Here is a 23,787-nt window from a genome sequence, read left to right as displayed (position 1 = left end):
AAAGTTATATAGGAAGCTTACAGTACCTTACAGTAAACCTATCACTAAAGATTCCTGACACTTATCCTGAAGATATGTATTATACAGTATGAAACCATTTTAAGAAAATTGCTAAAAGGATGTGTGAAGGCAAAAACTTTGCCTGTCTTGTTCATTGGTGTGTCCTCAGAATTAGAATTATCTGTGATTCATATAATCATGCTGTTATCATTACTGAATGACTTAATTGAAGAAGAAACTAATGAACACCATGTGATAAATTACAATTATCAACTAATCGTAAAAATGTTCTGTAAGTCAAATGAAAGTACTACAGTATAGATGCAAAACTGGAAAACTTGGTGTGTACTTATTTTTAAATTATTTAAGTAATATGTTTAGTATAGTTTTATTCAATCCTCAGCTATTACGTCAGTAGTAGTACCTTTAAATCAGTGGGGCCAATTATTAAAATAAAATTACCTAATAAATATGCTATTTGTGTTTCCAAAATTTTTTTGGCTTTCTGTAATGTCTTGATTTTACATTTTCAGATTGTAAATTAGATTCATCACTACATTTTGAAGTACTTCACCTGAACACATGTAAAACCTTTTATTTGACATGCAATGAATATTCTATTTAAACCTAAATGTACACTATGTTCCTTACTATGAAGACAATCTGTATAGTTTTGTTCCATATTATTTAATATAAAATAGCTTTCATCATAGTATTTTGAAAAAAACTAGCACTTATTGAGAGCTTCCATTTACCAGGGCTCCCAGTAGCATTGAAGATTATGATGGGGCAAGGGATGTGAGACAATGGAGAAACATCCTGACAAAAAAAAACAGGACTTTACACTATTGAAGAAATCATACATGTTTAGACTAATTGTTCATGTTTGCTTTCTTTTGAATTCTTTATCATGTTAAAAAATATAGCAAGGTGGTTTTGGTCTTTCAATATTTATAAAACATAACATTGGGTTTTAAAAGAAAATCTATGTTTTCTTTTAAACACAGGTAGGGTACTGACATAGGTTTTTTTTTTTTTTTTTTTTTTTAATTATACTTTAACTTCTAGGGTACATGAGCATAATGTGCAGGTTTGTTACATATGTATACTTGTGCCATGTTGGTGTGCTGCACCCATCAACTCGTCAGCACCCATCAACTCATCATTTACATCAGGTATAACTCCCAATGCAATCTCCTCCCCCTCCTCCCTCCCCATGATAGGCCCCAGTGTGTGATGTTCACCTTCCCGAGTCCAAGTGATCTCATTGTTCAGTTTCCACCTATGAGTGAGAACATGCAGTGTTTGGTTTTCTGTTCTTGCAATAGTTTGCTGAGAATGATGGTTTCCAGCTGCATCCATGTCCCTACAAAGGACACAAACTCATCCTTTTTTATGGCTGCATAGTATTCCATGGTATATATATGCCACATTTTCTTAATCCAGTCTGTCACTGATGGACATTTGGGTTGATTCCACGTCTTTGCTATTGTGAATAGTGCCGCAATAAACATACGTGGGCATGTGTCTTTATAGCAGCATGATTTGTAATCCTTTGGGTATATACCCAGTAATGGGATGGCTGGGTCATATGGTACTTCTAGTTCTAGATCCTTGAGGAATCGCCATACTGTTTTCCATGATGGTTGAATTAGTTTACAATCCCACCAACAGTGTCAAAGTGTTCCTATTTCTCCACATCCTCTCCAGCACCTGTTGTTTCCTGACTTTTTGATGATTACCATTGTAACTGGTGTGAGATGGTATCTCATTGTGGTTTTGATTTGCATTTCTCTGATGGCCAGTGATGATGAGCATTTTTTCATTTGTCTGTTGGCTGCGTGAATGTCTTCTTTTGAGAAATGTCTGTTCATATCCTTTGCCCACTTTTTGATGGGGTTGTTTGTTTTTTTCTTGTAAATTTGTTTGAGTTCTTTGTAGGTTCTGGATATTAGCCCTTTGTCAGATGAGTAGATTGCAAAAATTTTCTCCCATTCTGTAGGTTGCCTGTTCACTCTGATGGTAGTTTCTTTTGCTGTGCAGAAGCTCTTTAGTTTAATTAGATCCCATTTGTCAATTTTAGCTTGTGTTGCCATTGCTTTTGTTGTTTTAGACATGAAGTCCTTGCCCATACCTATGTCCTGAATGGTATTACCTAGGTTTTCTTCTAGGGTTTTTATGGTATTAGGTCTAACATTTAAGTCTCTAATCCATCTTGAATTAATTTTCGTGTAAGGAGTAAGGAAAGGATCCAGTTTCAGCTTTCTACTTATGGCTAGCCAATTTTCCCAGCACCATTTATTAAATAGGGAATCCTTTCCCCATTTCTTGTTTTTGTCAGGTTTGTCAAAGATCAGATGGCTGTAGATGTGTGGTATTATTTCTGAGGACTCTGTTCTGTTCCATTGGTCTATATCTCTGTTTTTGTACCAGTACCATGCTGTTTTGGTTACTGTAGCCTTGTAGTATAGTTTGAAGTCAGGTAGTGTGATGCCTCCAGCTTTGTTCTTTTCACTTAGGATTGTCTTGGCAATGTGGGCTCTTTTTTGGTTCCATATGAACTTAAAGCAGTTTTTCCCAATTCTGTGAAGAAACTCATTGGTAGCTTAATGGGGATGGCATTGAATGTATAAATTACCTTGGGCAGTATGACCATTTTCACGATATTGATTCTTCCTATCCATGAGCATGGTATGTTCTTCCATTTGTTTGTGTCCTCTTTTATTTCACTGAGCAGTGGTTTGTAGTTCTCCTTGAAGAGGTCCTTTACATCCCTTGTAAGTTGGATTCCTAGGTATTTTATTCCCTTTGAAGCAATTGTGAATGGAAATTCATTCATGATTTGGCTCTCTGTTTGTCTGTTACTGGTGTATAAGAATGCTTGTGATTTTTGCACATTAATTTTGTATCCTGAGACTTTGCTGAAGTTTCTTATCAGCTTAAAGAGATTTTGGGCTGAGACAATGGAGTTTTCTAAATATACAATCATGTCATCTGCAAAGAGGGACAATTTGACTTCTTCTTTTCCTAACTGAATACCCTTGATTTCTTTCTCTTGCCTGATTGTCATAGCCAGAACTTCCAATACTATGTTGAACAGGAGTGGTGAGAGAGGGCATCCCTGTCTTGTGCCAGTTTTCAAAGGGAATTTTTCCAGTTTTTGCCCATTCAGTACGATATTGGCTGTGGCTTTGTCATAAATAGCTCTTATTATTTTGAGATACATTCTATCAATACCAAATTTATTGAGCGTTTTTAGCATGAAGGGCTGTTGAATTTTGTCAAAGGCCTTTTCTGCATCTATTGAGATAATTATGTGGTTTTTGTCTTTGGTTCTGTTTATATGCTGGATTACGTTTATTGTTTTGCGTATGTTGAACCAGCCTTGCATCCCAGAGATGAAGCCCACTTGGTCATGGTGGATAAGCTTTTTGATGTGCTTCTGGATCTGGTTTGCCAGTATTTTATTGAGGATTTTTGCATCGATATTCATCAGGGATATTGGTCTAAATTCTCTTTTTTTGTTGTGTCTCTGCCAGGCTTTGGTATCAGGATGATGTTGGCCTCATAAAATGAATTAGGGAGGATTCCCTCTTTTTCTATTGATTGGAATAGTTTCAGAAGGAATGGTATCAGCTCCTCCTTGTACCTCTGGTCAAATTCAGCTGTGAATCCATCTGGTCCTGTACTTTTTTTGATTGGTAGGCTATTAATTATTGCCTCAATTTCAGAGCCTGCTATTGGTCTACTCAGGGATTCAACTTCTTCCTGGTTGAGTCTTGGGAGACTGTAAGTGTCCAGGAAATTATCCATTTCTTCTAGATTTTCTAGTTTATTTGCATAGAGGTGTTTGTAGTATTCTCTGATGTAGTTTGTATTTCTGTGGGGTCGGTGGTGATATCCCCTTTATCATTTTTATTGTGTCCATTTGATTCTTCTCTCTTTTCTTCTTTATTAGTCTTGCTAGTGGTCTGTCAATTTTCTTGATCTTTACAAAAAACCAACTACTGGATTCATTAATTTTTTGGAGGGTTTTTTGGTGTCTCTATCTCCTTCAGTTCTGCTCTGATCTTAGTTATTTCTTGCCTTCTGCTAGCTTTTGAATGTGTTTGCTCTTGCTTCTCTAGTTCTTTCAATTGTGATGTTAGAGTGTCATTTTTAGATCTTTCCAGCTTTCTCTTGTGGGCATTTAGCGCTATAAATTTCCCTCTACACACTGCTTTAAATTTGTCCCAGAGATTCTGGTATGTTGTATCTTTGTTCTCATTGGTTTCAAAGAACATCTTTATTTCTGCCTTCATTTCGGTATGTACCCAGTAATCATTCAGGAGCAGGTTATTCAGTTTCCATGTAGTTGAGCGGTTTTTATTGAGTTTCTTAGTCCTGAGTTCTAGTTTGATTGCACTGTGGTCTGAGAGACAGTTTGTTATAATTTCTGTTCTTGTACATTTGCTGAGGAGTGTTTTACTTCCAATTACGTGGTCAATTTTGGAACAAGTGTGATGTGGTGCTGAGAAGAATGTATATTCTGTTGATTTGGGGTGGAGAATTCTGTAGATATCTATTATGTCTGCTTGCTGCAGAGCTGAGTTCAATTCCTGGATATCCTTGTTAACTTTCTGTCTCGTTGATCTGTCTAATGTTGATAGTGGGGTGTTGAAGTCTCCCATTATTATTGTGTGATAGTCTAAGTCTCTTTGTAAGTCTCTAAGGACTTGCTTTATGAATCTGGGTGCTCCTGTATTGGGTGCATATATATTTAGGAGAGTTAGCTCTTCCTGTTGAATTGATCTCATTACCGTTACGTAATGGTCTTCTTTGTCTCTTTTGATCTTTGATGGTTTAAAGTCTGTTTTACCAGAGACTAGTATTGCAACCCCTGCTTTTTTTTGTTCTCCATTTGCTTGGTAGATCTTCCTCCATCCCTTTATTTTGAGCCTATGTATGTCTCTGCATGTGAGATGGGTCTCCTGAATACAGCAAACTGATGAGTCTTGACTCTTTATCCAGTTTGCCAGTCTGTGTCTTTTAATTGGAGCATTTAGTCCATTTACATTTAAGGTTAATAATGTTATGTGTGAACTTGATCCTGCCATTATGATATTAACTGGTTATTTTGCTCGTTAGTTGATGCAGTTTCTTCCTAGCCTAAATGGTCTTTACATTTTGGCATGTTTTTGCAATGGCTGGTACCTGTTGTTCCCTTCCATGTTTAGTGCTTCCTTCAGGGTCTCTTGTAAGGCAGGCCTGGTGGTGACAAAATCTCTAAGCATTTGCTTCTCTGTAAAGGATTTTATTTCTCCTTCACTTATGAAACTTAGTTTGGCTGGATATGAAATTCTGGGTTGAAAATTCTTTTCTTTAAGAATGTTGAATATTGTCCCCCGCTCTCTTCCAGCTTGTAGAGTTTCTGCCAAGAGATCTGCTGTTAGTCTGATGGGCTTCCCTTTGTGGGTAACCTGACCTTTCTCTCTGGCTGCCCTTAAGATTTCTTCCTTCATTTCAACTACTGTGAATCTGGCAATTATGTGTCTTGGAGTTGCTCTTCTCGAGGAGTATCTTTGTGGTGTTCTCTGTATTTCCTGAATTTGAATTTTGGCCTGCCCTACTAGGTTGGGGAAGTTCTCCTGGATGATATCCTGAAGAGTGTTTTCCAACTTGGTTCCATTTTCCCCCTCACTTTCAGGCACCCCAATCAGACGTAGATTTGGTCTTTTTACACAATCCCATACTTCTTGCAGGCTTTGTTCATTTCTTTTTCTTCTTTTTCCTTTAGATTTCTCTTCTCGCTTCATGTCATTCATTTGATCCTCAATCGCTGATACTCTTTCTTCCAGTTGATCGAGTCGGTTATTGAAGCTTGTGCATTTGTCACGTATTTCTTGTGTCATGGTTTTCATCTCTGTCAGTTCATTTATGGCTTTTTCTGCATTAATTATTCTAGTTATCAATTCTTCCACTCTTTTTTCAAGATTTTTAGTTTCTTTGTGCTGGGTACGTAATTCCTCCTTTAGCTCTGAGAAGTTTGATGGACTGAAGCCTTCTTCTCTCATCTCATCAAAGTCATTCTCCGTCCAGCTTTGATCCGTTGCTGGCGATGAGCTGCGCTCCTTTGCCGGGGGAGATGCGCTCTTATTTTTTGAATTTCCAGCTTTTCTGCCCTGCTTTTTCCCCATCTTTGTGGTTTTATCTGCCTCTAGTCTTTGATGATGGTGATGTACTAATGGGGTTTTGGTGTGCGTGTCCTTCCTGTTTGTTAGTTTTCCTTCTAACAGTCAGGACCTTCAGCTGTAGGTCTGTTGGAGATTGCTTGAGGTCCACTCCAGACTTTGTTTGCCTGGGTATTAACAGCAGAGGCTGCAGAAGACAGAATATTGCTGAACAGTGAGTGTACCTGTCTGATTCTTGCTTTGGAAGCTTCCTCTCAGGGGTGTACTCCACCATGTGAGGTGTGGGGTGTCGGTCTGCCCCTAGTGGGGGATGTCTCCCAGTTAGGCTACTCAGGGGTCAGGGACCCACTTGAGCAGGCAGTCTGCCCGTTCTCAGGTCTCAACCTCTGTGTTGGGAGATCCACTGCTCTATTCAAAGCTGTCAGACAGAGTCGTTTGCGTCTGCAGAGGTTTCTGCTGCTTTTTGTTGTTGTTGTTGTTGTTGTTTAGCTGTGCCCTGTCCCCAGAGGTGGAGTCTACAGAGAGAAGCAGGCCTCCTTGAGCTGCTGTGAGCTCCACCCAGTTCGAGCTTCCCAAGTTCTTTGTTTACCTACTTAAGCCTCAGCAATGGCGGACGCCTCTCCCCCAGCCTGGCTGCTGCCTTGCTGTTAGATCACAGACTGCTGTGCTAGCAATGAGGGAGGCTCCGTGGGCGTGGGACCCTCCCGGCCAAGTGTGGGATATAATCTCGTGGTGTGCCCGTTTGCTAAGATCCTTGGTAAAGCTCAGTATTGGGGTGGGAGTTACCCGATTTTCCAGGTGTTGTGTCTCTCAGTTCCCCTGGCTAGGAAAAGGGATTCCCTTCCCCTTTGTGCTTCCCAGGTGAGGCGATGCCTCGCCCTGCTTCAGCTGTCGCTGGTTGGGCTGCAGCAGCTGACCAGCACCGATTGTCCAGCACTCCCTAGTGAGATGAACCCAGTACCCTCAGTTGAAAATGCAGAAATCACCTGTCTTCTGTGTCCCTTGTGCTGGGAGCTGGAGACTGGAGCTGTGCCTATTCGGCCATCTTGCTCCGCCCCCCCGACATAGGTTTTTAATAAATATTGAATACTCTATTTTGAAAGGAAAATTGGGTATCAAGTAACTAGTTTTATTTGCCGGAAGCTAGTAAGTGATGGAGTGGCTCATGGCAAGTTGCAATGTAGCTTGTTCTGAAAATCTATTTACTCGTTTTGCTCATAGTTTCATATAATCTTGAATACACTGAATATTGATATGAAGATAAATTAAGACAGTTCAAACATTATTAATAATTTTATCTTGCCTATCATGAAATGATTAAAAATCTTTGAATGGTAATAAAAGTATCTTTAAATAGAAGTCAGTTAAATGGAATTATTCTTCTTTTATTCTTATCTTTAAGCACCTTTCACATCCCCCAAATATACTGGTCAGTTCACTAAAAATAGACAAAATAGTTGTACTCATAAACATAATTTGACACTGAACTGGAATACATGAGCAAATTGAGTCAGCACTGTAAAACTAGTCAGTTTTATAGGTGGATAACACGTAATGTGTATGTAAGTTCAGGTGAAGGAAAATGAAATCATCACTAGGTTATGCTATTACCAACTATGTAGAAGAAGTAAGTACTGTACAACTGAGATTATCTTCCCTAATAAGGTGTTTATTGTACTGACTAAAGGAAAACACACTGTCTTTCTCATATAGCACCAATTTATTTTACTTGTTTTCTCCCATTGGCATTCAAACATACTCTGGTGTCTCCAGCTTACCATTCTCTCTCTCCTTCTCTCAGTCTCTTTCTCTGTCTTCCTTCCTCTCTCTCTCTGTCTCTCTCTTTCCCCTTTCTGTCTCCCACATCATTTCTAACTCTCTTCCCCTCCCTTTTTACTAATTTATTCAATTTCTGTTGTTCTCATGCTACCAATATTTCTCACATGGGTTTCTGTTTCACAATGACCACCTAATAGTCCTGAGTTTAAATCACACAGTTAATTTCCCACAAAGCAATCAAAGTGATATATTTAATATAAAATTGTTTCATACCACCAATCTTCCCCTTGACCCTTACAAGCTTTCAATGTTTTTTCATTATACTTAGAATAAAATTCAAACTGCTGACCAAGGGAAAAGCCCTTCTAGAATCTGGTCCCAGCTTGCCTGTTCAACATCATCTCAAATTAATCTTCTCCTCTCTCACTTTAGTCCATTCCCTGGTGCCTACTTTCTACAAATTAAACCAAACCATTTCCTGTTTTGCCATTTGCCCTTCTATTTGTTCAAAACACTCTTTCTCTATTTATGCATGCCAACACCTTCATATAGCAACACATATATAATTGTTTTTTTGTAATTTACTGCTTGATTATGCCTGCTACAATAATACTAATCTTTATGTTGCACTTAATATCAATAAGGCACTAAGTACAAGAACTATAAATCAAAGTAAACATATTAATTTTAAATTGTATTTCTTATTTATTTTTTAGAATTTAATTCTAACAACAACCTGTGAAATTGCACTGTTGCTATCCTAATTTTTCATGCCAGGATGCTAATCTCAGAGATTAAGAGAAATTAAATAATTTGCCTAAGATCTCAGAGTGAGCAATTGGCAGACCCAGAATTTCAATGCATGTAGTCGGGTTTCAGAGCCTTTGTTCTTAACTGGGCCTCTAAGTGATATGGTTATATTATATAGAATGTTCCTCTGACTATACATGATACAATGGATGTGTGTTTTCAGAAGTTATATTCATGCACTAGGGCTGCCATAACAAAATATCACAGAGTGGATGGTTTAAACACTAGAAGTTTATTTTCTTACAATTCTGGAAGATGGAAGTCCAACATCAAGGTGCCCAAAATTTGATTTCTTCTGAGTCTTCTCATGTTGGCTGACAGATGGCTGCCTTCTTTCTGTGTCCTCATACAGTCTTGTCTCTGTGTGTATTTACTCCTGGTATCTCTTCCTCTTCTTATGAGGACACCAGTCTATTGGATTAGGGAACAACTCTGTTGACCCCATTTAAACTTAATTAGTGTTTGAGGGTCTATCTCCAAATACAGTCATCTTGGTGGTTAGCTTTTCAATACTGGAGTTTGTGGGGGAACACACAATTCAGTCTATAACAGAAGTATTGTTTAATGGTAACCTATACAAATATACATGATATTTAAATTTCTCATCCTCTTTCAAAAATCCTCTTAAAATACTTCAACATGAAAATTTAAAACAAAACAAAAATATTAAATTAATGTGTATGGAATAGGATTCATTAATCAATTATTTTGTAAGAACCATAGGAATATGATTCTGTCTCTTTTCTAATGTGATCTATTTATACAAACTACTCTAAGCAAAATATTTGCCATTTGAAGATTTTTATTTAATAATTTTATATGCTAGTTAATATAGCAAAATAAGTTTCTTTGTAAATACTAGTAGCAATCTTTAACTTTTTCTCCATATAATTTATTTTAAAGTTTATAATATTCAAAAATACTATTTTCAGTTTTTATGAGTAGTTTTATTAAAAGAATTATGTCACTGATGAAAAAGTAATTTTAATGAAAATAATTTAAACTATATAATTTTTTTTAATTTTGCCAATATCATATTTTGGTTATCAGGAACACAGTAAATATATTTGCTGCAAATTCCCTTCACAGATATTTGTATTTGATAAGAAATAGATTATGTTGTTCGTAAAGCTAATTTACCAAACAAAATTTATTTTATTCAGTAAATATGGTATTCTTGTTGCAGAGCCATATTTTAATTAATTTGTATCTTTGCCATAGTCAATGATAATTATCATGATATGATCCTGAAGATCCCACAAATCTACCACATTTTCACCTCCAGAATGAAAGAATGTCTAGAAAATAACCATGGAGAAAGAGTGATGGAGACAAAATATTCCAGGATTATGGCTAATAAAAACTATTGTTGAGTGCGGTTTTGATGTGTGACTGCAATATGCTTTTAGAAAATCTCACTCCTTAATTCTTTATTATTGTTATTATTATACTTTAAGTTCTAGGGTACATGTGTACAACGCGCAGGTTTGTTACATATGTATACATGTGCTGTGTTGGTTTGCTGCACCCATTAACTCGTCATTTATATTAGCATTATATAATGCTTCTTAAACACAAAGTCACAAAAAAGAGGGGCAACTGCAGGCCTTCTCCACAAAGCAGCATGGAAGAGAACAAGCAGACAAAATGTACCCTATAGCAAGGCACACATGAAAGAAAAAGAGAATAGCTTTGAAGTCAGTAAATTATTTTAACCTAATTTTAAAAGATAAGTCATTCCTTCTCCCTGAGGAAAAGTCGGTGAGGGGTGAGGAAAGAAGCCAGGAGTGATTATTTCTGATTGTGATGTTTTCTATGTCACAATAAGCCATATATAATAATTGAATTGAAAACATTAGCAAAATGCTTGCTCCAGTTTCTGTGGTTTGTGGGAAAATAAAAATCTTCAGTAGGAAAAATAATACAGGCTACTTAAGCAGAAAAAATAATATTGGCACAAAAATAATATCTCCTGCTGGAAATTTCTCAATTATCTACACAATTTTTACATTTTTAACAGATAAACCAGGTCACCAATAGAATTTGGCTTGATTCTAGAACCAAAAATGAGTATAATATCCTGTTAATAATCAAGGATAAAGGTCAGGTGTTGATACTGACTGATAAGTTATCTGTTAAATTGTTTTTCTTGTATCACAGTTCAATAATGTCATTGTTTATAAAAGAAACGGAGTTATATACAGTCAAATAAGATGGAGATTTTCTAGTCCACCTCTTACTTTTAGAATATTACAATTTAGTCTCCACAATGCACTATCAATCTGTACCTTTACACAACAGTTGTAGAAATTCAAACAAGAGGGCATTTCTCAAAGAGCACATATGAATCAAAATTTCTTTTCACATGGAGAAATAATCCAAGTAATCTCATGCCAGTAAAATATGTTTTGAGTTGGAATTATACCTTATTTGTAGTAAGCTTCAATATATATTCATTGGAATTTTAATCTCCAGACAGTTAACCTAGCCATCTAACACTAGATGTGACCACCAGATTTAGCAATAAAAATACAGGATTCCCAATGGAACTTAAATTTCTGATAAGCAACAAAAGTATTTTAATATAAGTATATCACATGCAATATTTGACATACATTTATTCTAAAAAAAATTAGTTGTATGATCAAGCCACTGTACTGCAGCCTGGGTGACAGAGTGAGATCCCAACAACAGCAACAAAAATGGTAGTTGTTTTTCTAAAATTCAGATTTCATGGGCATTCTCTATTTTTCCTGGCAACCCTAACACTATGGCATGATACAATTCCTTGTATGTATACCATAGATGTGGAACTGAAAATGCTAATTTATTTGATTATGAATTTGGTGAGCTATTGGTTGTAATAATTTTACTGGCATAGTGGGTTTAATTATTTTATGATTTATCTGCCTCATAAGATAAGGATTTTTGTTTTTACACTTTAAAAATAGTGCACATCTCCATATCAACTTCAAATACCATAGCTGAAAATAGTGTCTTTCATATTAAAGTGACAAGTTTCTCATTAGAGGGACACAGTAGTCAACATTATTTTATGAAAGTAATTTATATTCCAGTGCAGCAAATTGTTCATCAGGGTCAGCTATGTTGGCCTTAAAATATCTTGATTTTAGTTTAATGCAGTTATTTGAGTATGCACTAAATACTGTTGGTATTGGTATGAAATTGATTCTTAGATTGGTATGAAACTTATTCTTAGACTTTGGGTCAAACTGAAAAAATTAGTTCTTTCTTCAGGAGCCATTCTTGTCTGCAGCTTTAGTGGCTGGAATACTATAGCTCAAGAACAGGATTTTTGAGAGAATTCTCATAGATTGAAAATTTTGCCCATGGGAGGAATTACATTTATTGAAGTATACATCCACATAACTTTGTATTTACATCTTACGATAATCTTGAAATCTAAAAAATTGAGACCCCAAATCTCTTTGCCTTTTTGTTTTTGGAATTTGTTTTTGGAATTAAAATTCATTGTAATTTTAATCTCCAGACAGTTAACCTAGCCATCTAACACTAGATGTGACCACCAGATTTAGCAATAAAAATACAGGATATATATATAGCTTTAGGAAAAACAAATGATTCAGGAGTACACTTCCCTTAAAATTCATGGTTAAATTCTGTTCCACAGAATTATTTGCATTCTCCAAAAGCATTAAGATGAGTTACATGAGACGTGTCATGTAGCAAAGCCAAACACATATTTAGGGTCTTCAAGCTTTTTTGATACATTTCTATCGTGTTTTCTAAACATAATGTAATTATATTATTTTTCCCAAGAATTTCCTGTGTGGATATTCTTTTCTAGGATTGTTATCTATAGCCATAATTATTTTTTATAATTGATAAAGCATAATAAATCAAGTAAATGTCTTATCCAGTCATTTATTAAAGAAAAATACTTTTTCAGTGTAATAAAAGGTAGATTATAACTGTGGTTATTCTGAACAGAATTAGATACTTTATTTTATCATCTATTGGAACAAAAAATAAGTACCCATCAGATATTTTCAATGACAGTAATTTGAAAACAGCCAAACTTACATGCACAATCATGCTGTGGACAAAACTAAATAAGTTCTTGTTGACAGCTATATGGTTTGAATATAAGCTGTTTGATAGTAATTCCTGTAATTTTCTATAAGTAGTGTAACAAACTTGTCACTTATTTATCTTCTAGATGAAATGAATGATCATCAAAGTACCCTCTCCTACATCCTGATTAACCCATCTCCAGATACCAGAATAGAACTGAATGATGTTGTGTAAGTTGATCTCATATCTCATATAACACATATATTTTTAGAAAACTACTATTTATTTTTGTACTTTCATTTAGGCCATAATAGCCTCTTATTTTTCTTATAAGTGCTTAAATAGTCTATACCTAATTTTGTAAACAAACAAATGCATTTGATGTGTTTCATGTAATATAAAAATTATGATTGTTTAAAAGGAGTATAAAATAAAGAAATAGCATGAATTCTGTATTCTGTGAGCTAAAAAATATTTGGAAAAATAAGGGAAAACCTGGAAGAATAAAAGAGCAACTCAACAGAAAACCTGAAATATCCCACACTGTCTAGTTCTAAATACTTTCAAGTTCCCAAAAGCCAAATTACGATTGGTCAAGCACTTATAGGTCTATGGTACTAATTTTATTTCTCAAAAAATAATTATTGAACATATACAGTTGTAGCACTCACCTAAATATGTGAGATAGAAAGACTAAGGCATTTTCTGTGACTTCAAAGTCCTTAAGTAAACTCTAATTAACAAAGCTACAATTTACACATGAAAAATTTAATAGCAATACATAATATGACTTTGTCACTAACAAACTAAATAAGTTAAATGAGATAGACAGTGCTTTCCTGAATTAATAGAGGGAGACTTTATTGAGTGGTTGAGCAATTATAAAGAATGTAAAACTGGACTCTGAAGGATAGATAGAATTTGTGATGGTGGAGAAGAGAGGACAGTCCAGAACAGAAAGAATGGCTTGGAAAATGCACTATACAGGAATTGCATAAAGTGTTTCGGTGGCAATTTGACTGGAGTAGAAGTTTTGTGTAGTTAGCATTTCTGGTGAAAGGTAAATGCAATACTGGAAAAATAAATTATATTTGCCTCTGGAAAGGTCTTAGATGACAAAATGGATTTAAATTTGGTCTTATAGATGATGGACAGTACTTAGACATATATGAGCAACCATGTAGCAAGACTTTAGAAAAGGCACTTTGACGACTGTTGGTGTAAGCCTAGGAAAGAAATTCCTTACAAGAATCTGCCCTTGAGATACATGACCTGTCCTGGGGTAGATCAAGTGATGTTTACCCAAGGTAGCTAACTATAGATTGTATTGCTGACATAAAACGAGTGCCAAAGATCCACATGTTTTGTTGGATATTAGATCCATAGGATGTGTTTGCGTCTGTAATCCAGAAAGCAAGTGATAAGGTCAGAGACTAGCAGAACTGAGAACATTTTGTGATGCTGAACATAATATGGATCCATGCAAGAGGTTTAGAACTAAATGTAATAATGTGCAAAAATTTAGAAGACTCTTTGATATGTTGTCAGTTTTGTGAAATATTTTGACTGGAGTGGAAAGGGTATGATTTTTTTAAAGGAGTTCTGCAGAAAATAATAGAATTGATTGATAGGATGGGTTAGGGTTGGGGTGAACATGAATGCAGGGTAAACAATTAAAAAGCAGGTGTGAGGAAACCAACCATCTGTCATAGCATCAAGATAAAGCATTGCAAAGGCAAGCCCCTATCTAAATAGATTTATGAAGGCAGAAAATGAGACTTGATGATTGATTTGGGAATTGAAAAAGAAATCTAACATAGCTTCAGGGTTTCAAAACTATGTGATTACAAAAATAAAAATAAAAATGTTGTTTCATCAAAACAAGTCAGAATGGGAAGACAATCTTCCAACCTGAAAAGAGGGGTTGTTGGGTAGTAAAAAAAAGAGAGATGATATGTGGGTCCAAGTATATGTGTATTTTTAATAAACATTGACTTTCTAATTAATTAATTTTTATTGATACATACTAGTGCATTTTATGGGGTACATGTGATATTTTGATACATGCATAAAATATGTAATGATCAATCAGGGTAATTGGGATAGCCATTACCCCAAACATTTATAATTTCTTTGTGTTAGGAATATCCCAAATCTTCTTTTCCAGCTATTTTGAAATATACAATAAAGTCTTGTTAAGCATAGTTGCCCTACTGTGCTTTGAAGCACTGGAATTTATTTATTCTGTGTAACTGTATTTTGGTTACTAATAAACCAATCTCTCTCCATCTTCCCCTCCTCATCACCCTTCCCAGCCTCTGGTAACATTCTACCTACTATCTCCATGAGATCAGTTATTTCAGCTCACACATTTGAATGAAAACATATGATATTGGTTTTGCTGTGGCTTATTTCACTTAACATAATATTTTCCAGTTCTGACTATGTTGCTGCAAATGACAGAATGTCATCTTTTTTATGGATGAATGATATTCTACTTTGCCTGTATATCACAAATTTTCTTCATCCATCCATTCAAATATACTATTTAAAGTACAAAGAGGAAATGTATAGAAAGCATTGAGATACATAGTATTGGAACTTTGAAGATAAGCCCGTTTTCTATAGAAAACAAAAATATTTCTTATTTTCCAGCTGAAAAAGGCAAATAGGGAATGTTTTTCCCAAAAATATAAATACAGAAGAAAAAGTAGAAGAATGAGTGTTGAACTACTGAGGTGTGTTTTGTTTTAGGGCAGAAACAGGAAGCATTTCAAAAACTTATTAGGAAAATACAACAGCAGGAGTAAATCTGACCCCAAATAAGTGTGAAGAGATTCCTAAAATGCACCTAAGATAGAACTATGTAGTTTAATATTGCTTTATTTTACCATCTGATAATACTGGTTAGAATACAGGAGCATTGGGGAAACAGATGAATAACAATTTAAGCTAGTAGAATTCTTAAGTCACTGTCAAAAATTGTATCTGATGGTGGTATTGAATTTATAAAGGACTTCAATTAGAGGAAAACTTCTTATTTATGATGCACTTGGATTTTAATTGCTCCTCCTGGACCCTTCACATGGTATATTATGATAATAAAATAAAGCTGTCCTTTTTTCTTAGCATCCACATTTATACATGTCTTTTTTCTTTTAAGTCCATAGTATAGATAATTTTATTAAATATCTAATCTACCCATATTAATTCCAGCCTTCTTATACCTCTTTTTCAATAAGTATAATTGGGTTAATTATACAGAATTTTTTAAATTATGCTTACCTTATTTGTATTTTGTAATAAATTATATTTCTAGCTTAATACAATCATTTCCCTAATTATTTTTGACAGAATGTTCAAAGAAAATGCTGTCAACCTTTTGAATCTAAGAACATGTCCTTTTGTCAAATATTTATGTTTATAATTTCAAATAATGTTTAATCTTTTTACTTATGAATAAAATACGTATGTCACAATGTGAACAGGTAAAGTAGACATATTTTAGAGAATTTTCTGCCTTTTAGATACTCTTATTTTTTATTAGTTTTAAGCTAAAACATCAACATGACTGCCATTAAAAAAAAAAAAAAAGCTTTATTTACACCATTGCAGTGATCTGTATTTGTGGCACTGAGATAATTAAATTTCAGCAGAACCAGAGCAATGATAAATTATCATTTGAAAGATGTCTACCATGACAAGTAATATGTAAAAACACAGTTTAAGAAATTTGCTTTATTGGACTCACAGGTTTTGTAATGATAATAGTAAGAAAAGGAACTTTTGCTACTACATCAATGAACGTAGAGGATAATGGATTATGCTGGTTTCTTTTATGTTTTTCTAAAAATTCACTTTCAGAAGTTCATTTTAAATGAAGAAGCAACATTAATTTGATACAAACAATAATAAATCACTAGATGATATGGTATTAAAAAGTATAATTTGCACTATTAGTTTTCTTCATCAATCTACAATGCTATTGATATTTAAAGTAATTATAAAGCAGTGTGCATAGATGGCAAAATCCAGTTAATAGGTCCAGGAACACTAATCTCAACTTTTTTTGGTCAAAGATCAAAGAAAATAGACTCAATGTTTTTGATTGCCTTTTCTCATTTTCATTAAGGAGTATATTTTATGAACTTTTTCCTTCAGTCTTTAAGAAAACAGTGCAATCTTTATTAGAGTTCTCACTGTTTAGTTTCCCTGTTCATTTTATATACTGCCTCTTAAAAATATTATAGAAGTATGAAATACTTCTTTCATTTGGACTTGGAACATGGCTTTCTTAGAATGCTATGTAGCATATATTTATTTTCTTTCTCTCCTTTTCAAACCCTTAGTGGCTTCCTACGGCCTTTGGAACACAATTGAAACTACTTATTCTGAAACTTAAGGTCTTTCATTACCTGTTTCCTACCTTTGTTTCTGAATTTACCTACCATGATTTACCAGTTTTCTAAAGTCAAATCCTTTCTAAGCACATCAGAAACATCCATCCTCTGTAGTCTCCATTGACAACGTTTGGGGTCACCTCCTGTTCCTTCCTCCTAAATCTTCTCTGAAGCCTGGAGAGGCAAGTTCAACTCAACTCCTCAATAAAGTAGTTCCTAATTCTCTCTGTTGTTCTTTTTCACTTTGTATGACATTTGGAATTTCTTTTTTCTTTCCATTATATCTACTTCATAAATTATGCTTTAATCTTCTGCCAGACAGGGGTAAGTTTTGTGATTTTTTTAAATTCTAAGGTGTTAGCACAGTTTCCTACAGGTGCTCAAGAAGCAGTCACTGAAGATACCCAGGCATATTTCAGAGATACTGCAGGATTGTTCCAGACTACCACGATAGAGTGAATATTGCAATCAAGCGAGTCACTTGAATTTTTTGGTCCCAGTGCATACAAAATTTATATTTGCATTATACTTTAGTCTACTAAGTGTGCAAAAGCAAAGCATTATGTCTAAAAATGTACTTAATTAAAAATAGCTTATTGCTAAAAAATGCTAGCAATCATCTGAGCCTTCAGGGAGTCATAATCTTTTTTTGCTGGTAGAGAGTCTTGCCTCAATGTTGATGGCTGCTGACAGATTGGGGTAGTGGTTGCTGAAGGTTTGAATGGTGTGGCAATTTCTTAAAATCAGACAATGAAGTAGTATGCTGCATTGATTGACTTTCTTTCATGCAAGATTTATCTGTAGCATGTGATACCCTTTGATAACATTTTACCCAAAGTGGAACTTCTTTCAAAACTGGAGTCAATCCTTTCAAACCCTGCTGCTATCTGTCAACTAAGTTTATGTAATAACATAAATTCTTTATAGTCATTTCAACAATGTTCATAGCATCTTCACCAGAAGATTTCATCTCAAGAAACCAATTTATTTGATCATAAATAAGAAGCAACTCCTCATTCATTCACGTTTTCGTCAGAGATTGCAGAAATTGAATCACATCTTTGGGCTCCGCTTCTAATTCTAGTTCTCTTGCTATTTCTACCACAACTGCAGTTACTTCCTCCACTGAAGTCTTGAACTCCTCAAAGTCATCGATAAGGGTTAGAGTCAACTTCTTCCAAACTTCTGTTAATGTTGATATTTCTACCTCATCCCATGAATCATGAACATTGAAATGACTCTTTGATCCATGGACTGCAGAATAGATGTTGGGTTAGCAAGAGTGATACAATGCTAATCTCATTGTACATCTCCATCAGAGCTCTTGGGTGACCAGGTGCCTTATCAAGGGGCAGTGATATTTTGAAAACAGTCTTTTTTTTTTAAAGCGTTAAGTCTCAACAATGGACCTAACATATTCAGTCAACTATGCTTTAAACAGATGTGCTGCCAGTCAGGCTTTGCTTTTCCATTTCTAGAGCACAGGCAGAGCAGATTTAGCAGAATTCTTAAGTGCCCTAGGATTTCCAGAATGGTAAATGAGCACTGGCTTCAACTGAAAGTCACCAGATGCATTAGCCCCTACCAAAAGAGTCAGCCTGTCACTGAAGCTTTGAAACCAGGCTTTGTCTTCACCACTCTAGCTATGAAAGTACTAGATGGCACCTTTTTCCAATAGAAGTCTGTCTTCCAAATTGAAAATCTGTTGTTTAATTTAGCCACCTTCATCAACGATCTTATTAATAGTTTGATTTTTTGGATAACTTGCTGTAACCTCTCCATTGGCACTGTCTGTTTCACCTTGCACGTTTATGTTATGGAGGAGACTTACTTCCTTAAGCTTCATGAGGTAACCTCTGCTAGCTTCCTCTTCTGTAGCTAACCTCTTGTATAGCTTCTTCACCTCCCTCACCTTTCAGAGAACTGAAAAGAAGTAGAGCATCGCTCTGGATTTGGCTTTGGATTAAGGGAATGTTGTAGCGGGTTTGATCTTTTTTCCAGACCACTCATACTTTTGCCATCTCAGCAATAAGGCTGTTTACGTTTCTTATCAGTTGTGTATTCACTGAAGTAGCACTTTTAATTTCCTTAGGAACTTTTCCTTTGCATTTACAACTTGGCTAACTGGCACAAAAGACCTAACTTCCAACTTATGTAAGCTTTTGATGTGCCTTCCTCACTAAGCATAATCATTTCTAGCGTTTGATTTAAAGTGAGAGACATAAGACTCTTCCTTTCACTTGAACAATTACAAGTCATTTTGGGGTTATTAACTGATCTAACTTTAATATTCTTGTGCCTAATATTCTGGGGAATACAGATGGTGGAGGAGAGGGAGAGAAAGTCAAAGGAACAGCCAGTTGATGAAGTGACCAGAACACACATATTTTATTGGTTAAAATTGCCTTCTTATATGGGTGCGAATAATGTTATCCCAAAACAATTACAATAGGAACATCAAAGTTTACTGAGCACAGATCACCATAACAGATATAATTACAATGGAAAAAGTTCAAGTTACCAAATCTGACACAGAGACCCTAAGTGAGCACATGTTGTTGGAAAAAAATGTCTCCAACGGACTTGCTTGATGCGGGGTTGCCACAAAGCTTCCGTTTATAAATAATGCAATATTGGCAAAGTACAATCAAGTAAAAAGCAATAAAAAAGGTATGCCTGTACATCATTTGACAGTCTGAAGGAAGACAACTCTCTTAAAACAAATTCTCACATTAATGAAAAGTTTGAGTTTGGCAGATAAACATTTTTGTATTTACTAGTAGAATTAGTTAAGAATGATTCTCCATACTTTAATATTATCACTTACTATACCATAACCTGAATTTTAGATAAATATTTTTTCAGCTAATTTAAACATTATGCATTATATTCACTATAAACATTTGTTAAATTTTTAATTTTATAGATTCACAAAATATTTAAATTGAAAAGACTACAGCAACCCCTTACATCAATCTCCTAATTTTTTTAAGTCATAAAAATAAGACAAAGAACAGTTAAGTAATGGAAGAATAATGGCTAAAATGTAGGTCTCCTTCATAGAAAAATGGCCAAAGTAAGGGATAATAAGTCAACAGCATACTAAATCATAAAACTGTGATGAGATGAAGGTGCTGAAATTGATTATAATTGAAAAATAATGGTGCCTGACAGCCAACATGCACAGGGAAAAAGAGGAAGAAGAAGAAACATAATAGTGCTTGATTCATCAGCATTCATCATCATAATCTTCTCAGGTATGAAAATGATCATGTTAACCATGCCAAATTGTAAAGGCCAACTCAAACAGTGAGTTCTGCCACCAATGTTGTATATAGACAGTTTAGATTATCTGAAAACTGAACAAATAAAGTAGAAATATAAAGTGTTAGTGTGAATCAATGTTGCCTGTATTTACTATTGCAAAGTTATTTATTTTGTTTTCTTTTATTAGATACTTAATTCGACCAGATCCATTGGCCTACCTTCCAAACAGTGAGCCTAGTCGAAGAAACAGCATCTGCAATGTCACTGGTCAAGATTCTCGTGAGGAAACTCAACTTTGATAAAAAATAAAATGAGAAACTTTTTTCCTACAGGGACCTTGCTTGGAACCACAAAAGTTTTGCTGGCACAAAAGAAACTAGATGGAAATACTTGTAATTCTCTCATATTTAAAAACATAATCTCTTCTCTTAGAAGTATAGATCATTTTGAAATTTAATGTACTACTTACTGGTACTCTCCCTGTTAATAGTTGAAGGACATCAATGGAATAGATTTGAAAAGCTATATTAAAATACAAAAATTTAAATCTAACATTTAATTATTTTATAATAATCCAAACTATATGAAACCAATTTTAAAAATTATTAAGGTTTTATGAAATTGACATAATCTAACTCTATTTGGTGCATCACAATGGACACAGAATGTTGCTGCTCCTCTTAAAAATTAAATGTGTCATATCATATTCTTTAAACTTACTGTTTTACAAAACTGAGCTCATCATAATTGTCTAGTCTTCTCTACATAGAGATTAACCAACAAACTTGTGTGGCTGACTTTTGTGTAAGAATCATAGTTTGCTTTAGAATACAAATCTTTAAGTCATTTTAACTTTTTTTCTCTGCCTTATGATATAAAAATATTTATCTTAGAATTTGAGATGTTCATAGCATGTTTTACACTGAAGAAACTAAAACTTAAATAAAAAGAAACACTAGGTTCCTGCACTTTTTGGTAATTTTATGTCTAGCAAACATTTTATGCCAAGAAAAGCATACTATAAAGCAAATATCTATTATTCTCCTAAATGAATGCCTAGCATAGAGAAAATACTTAATACACATTTGTTGACTTAAATTTAATTCAAGGATTGAAACATTAACTGGATTTCTTGAAATATACAGTAATGATTGTCCTTAGGCTCTTGGGCTTTACCATTTTTCATATATCTATATAGTAAATTTCATTAGAAAAATTCTTTTAAAATTGACAGAAGATAATTTATACCTTTTATGGAATCTGAAGACACTTCAAAACATTAAAAGTCCTTCTTATGTCTTTGGTAATGAAACAATAACACTCGATGAAGGGTGTATTAAAAATTTTGGCTTAACTTTGAAATCATATATATGAACTATATGAGAGAAAAGCATAAAACAAAAATAGGTAGTTCTTGGCTTTTAACATTAATGCAAATCATGCAGAATTTGAGTCATAAATTTAAATATAAATTGACCATTTATGACACCCATTTTTTACCTGTATTGCATTTACCCCCTAGAGAAATAGATCAAAAAAGCACAAGAGTATGTGTACATAGTTTACCAGGTCGTGGAAGTGTGTTAAAATGTTCCTATAAAAGAAACATTGGTAAACTTAATTATATACTATTCTAATTTTGTATTTTTTAATTTTTGAATTTGACATTGATTTTAATTCAACAACAACAAAAAATGAATATAAAACTAGAAAGGGAAACTTTTTCTTTTCATAATGAAGCAGATCAACTTAAAGGATAATACATTTTTTTAAGAAAAGATATTCTAATGTTCTCTCAATAATTCTACAGAAATAAAAGTATAAAGTGCAATGTGAAATCAAAGATTATAGTTATTATATAATTTGGCTTGGAGACTATGAAATGTCTTTTTTTCTTTTTGGTATTTTACATTATTCACATTTTAGAATAACAAGAACACCAAGAATTACCCCTAAAACAGAGACCCTGCATTTACTCTACTTTGATCAGAGAAGTAGAATGTATAACACGTTACCTAAAATTGGGAGCATGCCTTAAAACTTAAAGATTGTATGCATATATGTGTATATGTTATAAACATGTGAAATATATTTGACACACACATTCACATATAAATTGTTAAAAACTGAAGGCAGAATGGAACTAATATATGTAACAGAGAAAAACAATAAATTTAATGAACTTATTTTATATTTGCATATCAAGAGTCAAGTACGATGTTTCTTTAAGTTGACTTTTTTTACTTCATTATTTTTAGGAATAAATGTAAGATTTTACAAATCTTTTATTTCCCCACAAGATCTGAAGTTTGGTATTTTTGCACTATGACAGTTGTTGAGACTACGATTTTAAGCTAGGATATGATTATATTTCCTATATAACTAAAAATTTTGTTTCATAAATTTTAAAATAATTATTTTTGACTATGAACATTAGTCCAAATTTAATATTTGACACAGTTCATACCAGCTTGCTACAATAATGATAATTTATTAGTCTTTCTGTTATTTAAAGAATAAAAACATGCTCATACAAGACTTTTAATGAACTGTTGCCTTTTTAAAATAATTATACTTGCACATGCAAATAAAATATAAAGTCAATAATAGTCCTTGTAGCCCAATGGGAATTGATTCTGTTTATTGTCTGTACCATTTTGCTACCAGTTACATTGAACTGCTTTAAAATAAATAATAAAATTATTTCTAATGATGAAAACTCTTGATGTTTTTTGCCTAAACTTCAGTTGCTTAGATAAATTATGTGTTGGACTTATAAAAATCATTTTTCAGTTTTATATTTTAAACCCAAAATAACTATGGAGGTGATCTCATTGGAAAATATAGTGATAAATAAAGTTCTTTTGAATTATGCCTTAATATAATAGATTCTGAATAGTTGCACCATTTCAGAAAAGGAGAAGTGAGGATGGAAGGAGAGTTGAGATGGGAGGAAATGAACTTTAGGAAAAAAGGGGGCAAGAAGAAAAGAGAAGGTAAGAAAAAAATATACCTTAGTGAAGATGTCAGAAGAGAAAAGTATTTTACGACACAGAATCATGTCACAATACACTCATTTAAGAATCAGAAAAGCTCTGGTTAGAGAAAAGAAAAAATAGTTTTTAATGTAAAGATGGACTTCCAGTTCCAGGAAAATGGAATACTCCCATTTCTCCCTATTCCTCCTGCTAAACACAGCTAAACCCCCTAGATATTATATGTAAAACAGACCTAAGAAGGTTCTGAACGTTGGAAAGAAGGAGGAAGACAGATTAGGGAATTGGGACTTGAAGAAAGACATGGTG

At 34.0% G+C, this 23,787-nt stretch overlaps 1 protein-coding gene across 4 annotated transcripts in view; it reads left to right on the top strand.

Annotated features, from left to right (window-relative positions):
* Positions 1–23,201, top strand: part of KCNT2 (potassium sodium-activated channel subfamily T member 2) — a 399,597-nt gene extending 376,396 nt beyond the window's left edge. For all 4 annotated transcript variants that reach the window (XM_015120935.3, XM_015120925.3, XM_015120914.3 and 1 more), the window contains 2 exons: positions 12,961–13,045; positions 20,670–23,201. In XM_015120935.3, coding sequence (XP_014976421.1) covers positions 12,961–13,045; positions 20,670–20,781 — 197 coding nt within the window. In that variant the 3' untranslated portion in view covers positions 20,782–23,201. The remainder of the gene's footprint in view (positions 1–12,960; positions 13,046–20,669) is intronic.
* Positions 23,202–23,787: the final 586 nt, after the last annotated feature.

The sequence above is a fragment of the Macaca mulatta genome, chromosome 1 (genome assembly GCF_049350105.2).
Source record: "Macaca mulatta isolate MMU2019108-1 chromosome 1, T2T-MMU8v2.0, whole genome shotgun sequence".
NCBI classification, from domain to species: Eukaryota; Metazoa; Chordata; class Mammalia; order Primates; family Cercopithecidae; genus Macaca; species Macaca mulatta.
This window is presented reverse-complemented; position numbering and strand designations above follow the sequence as displayed.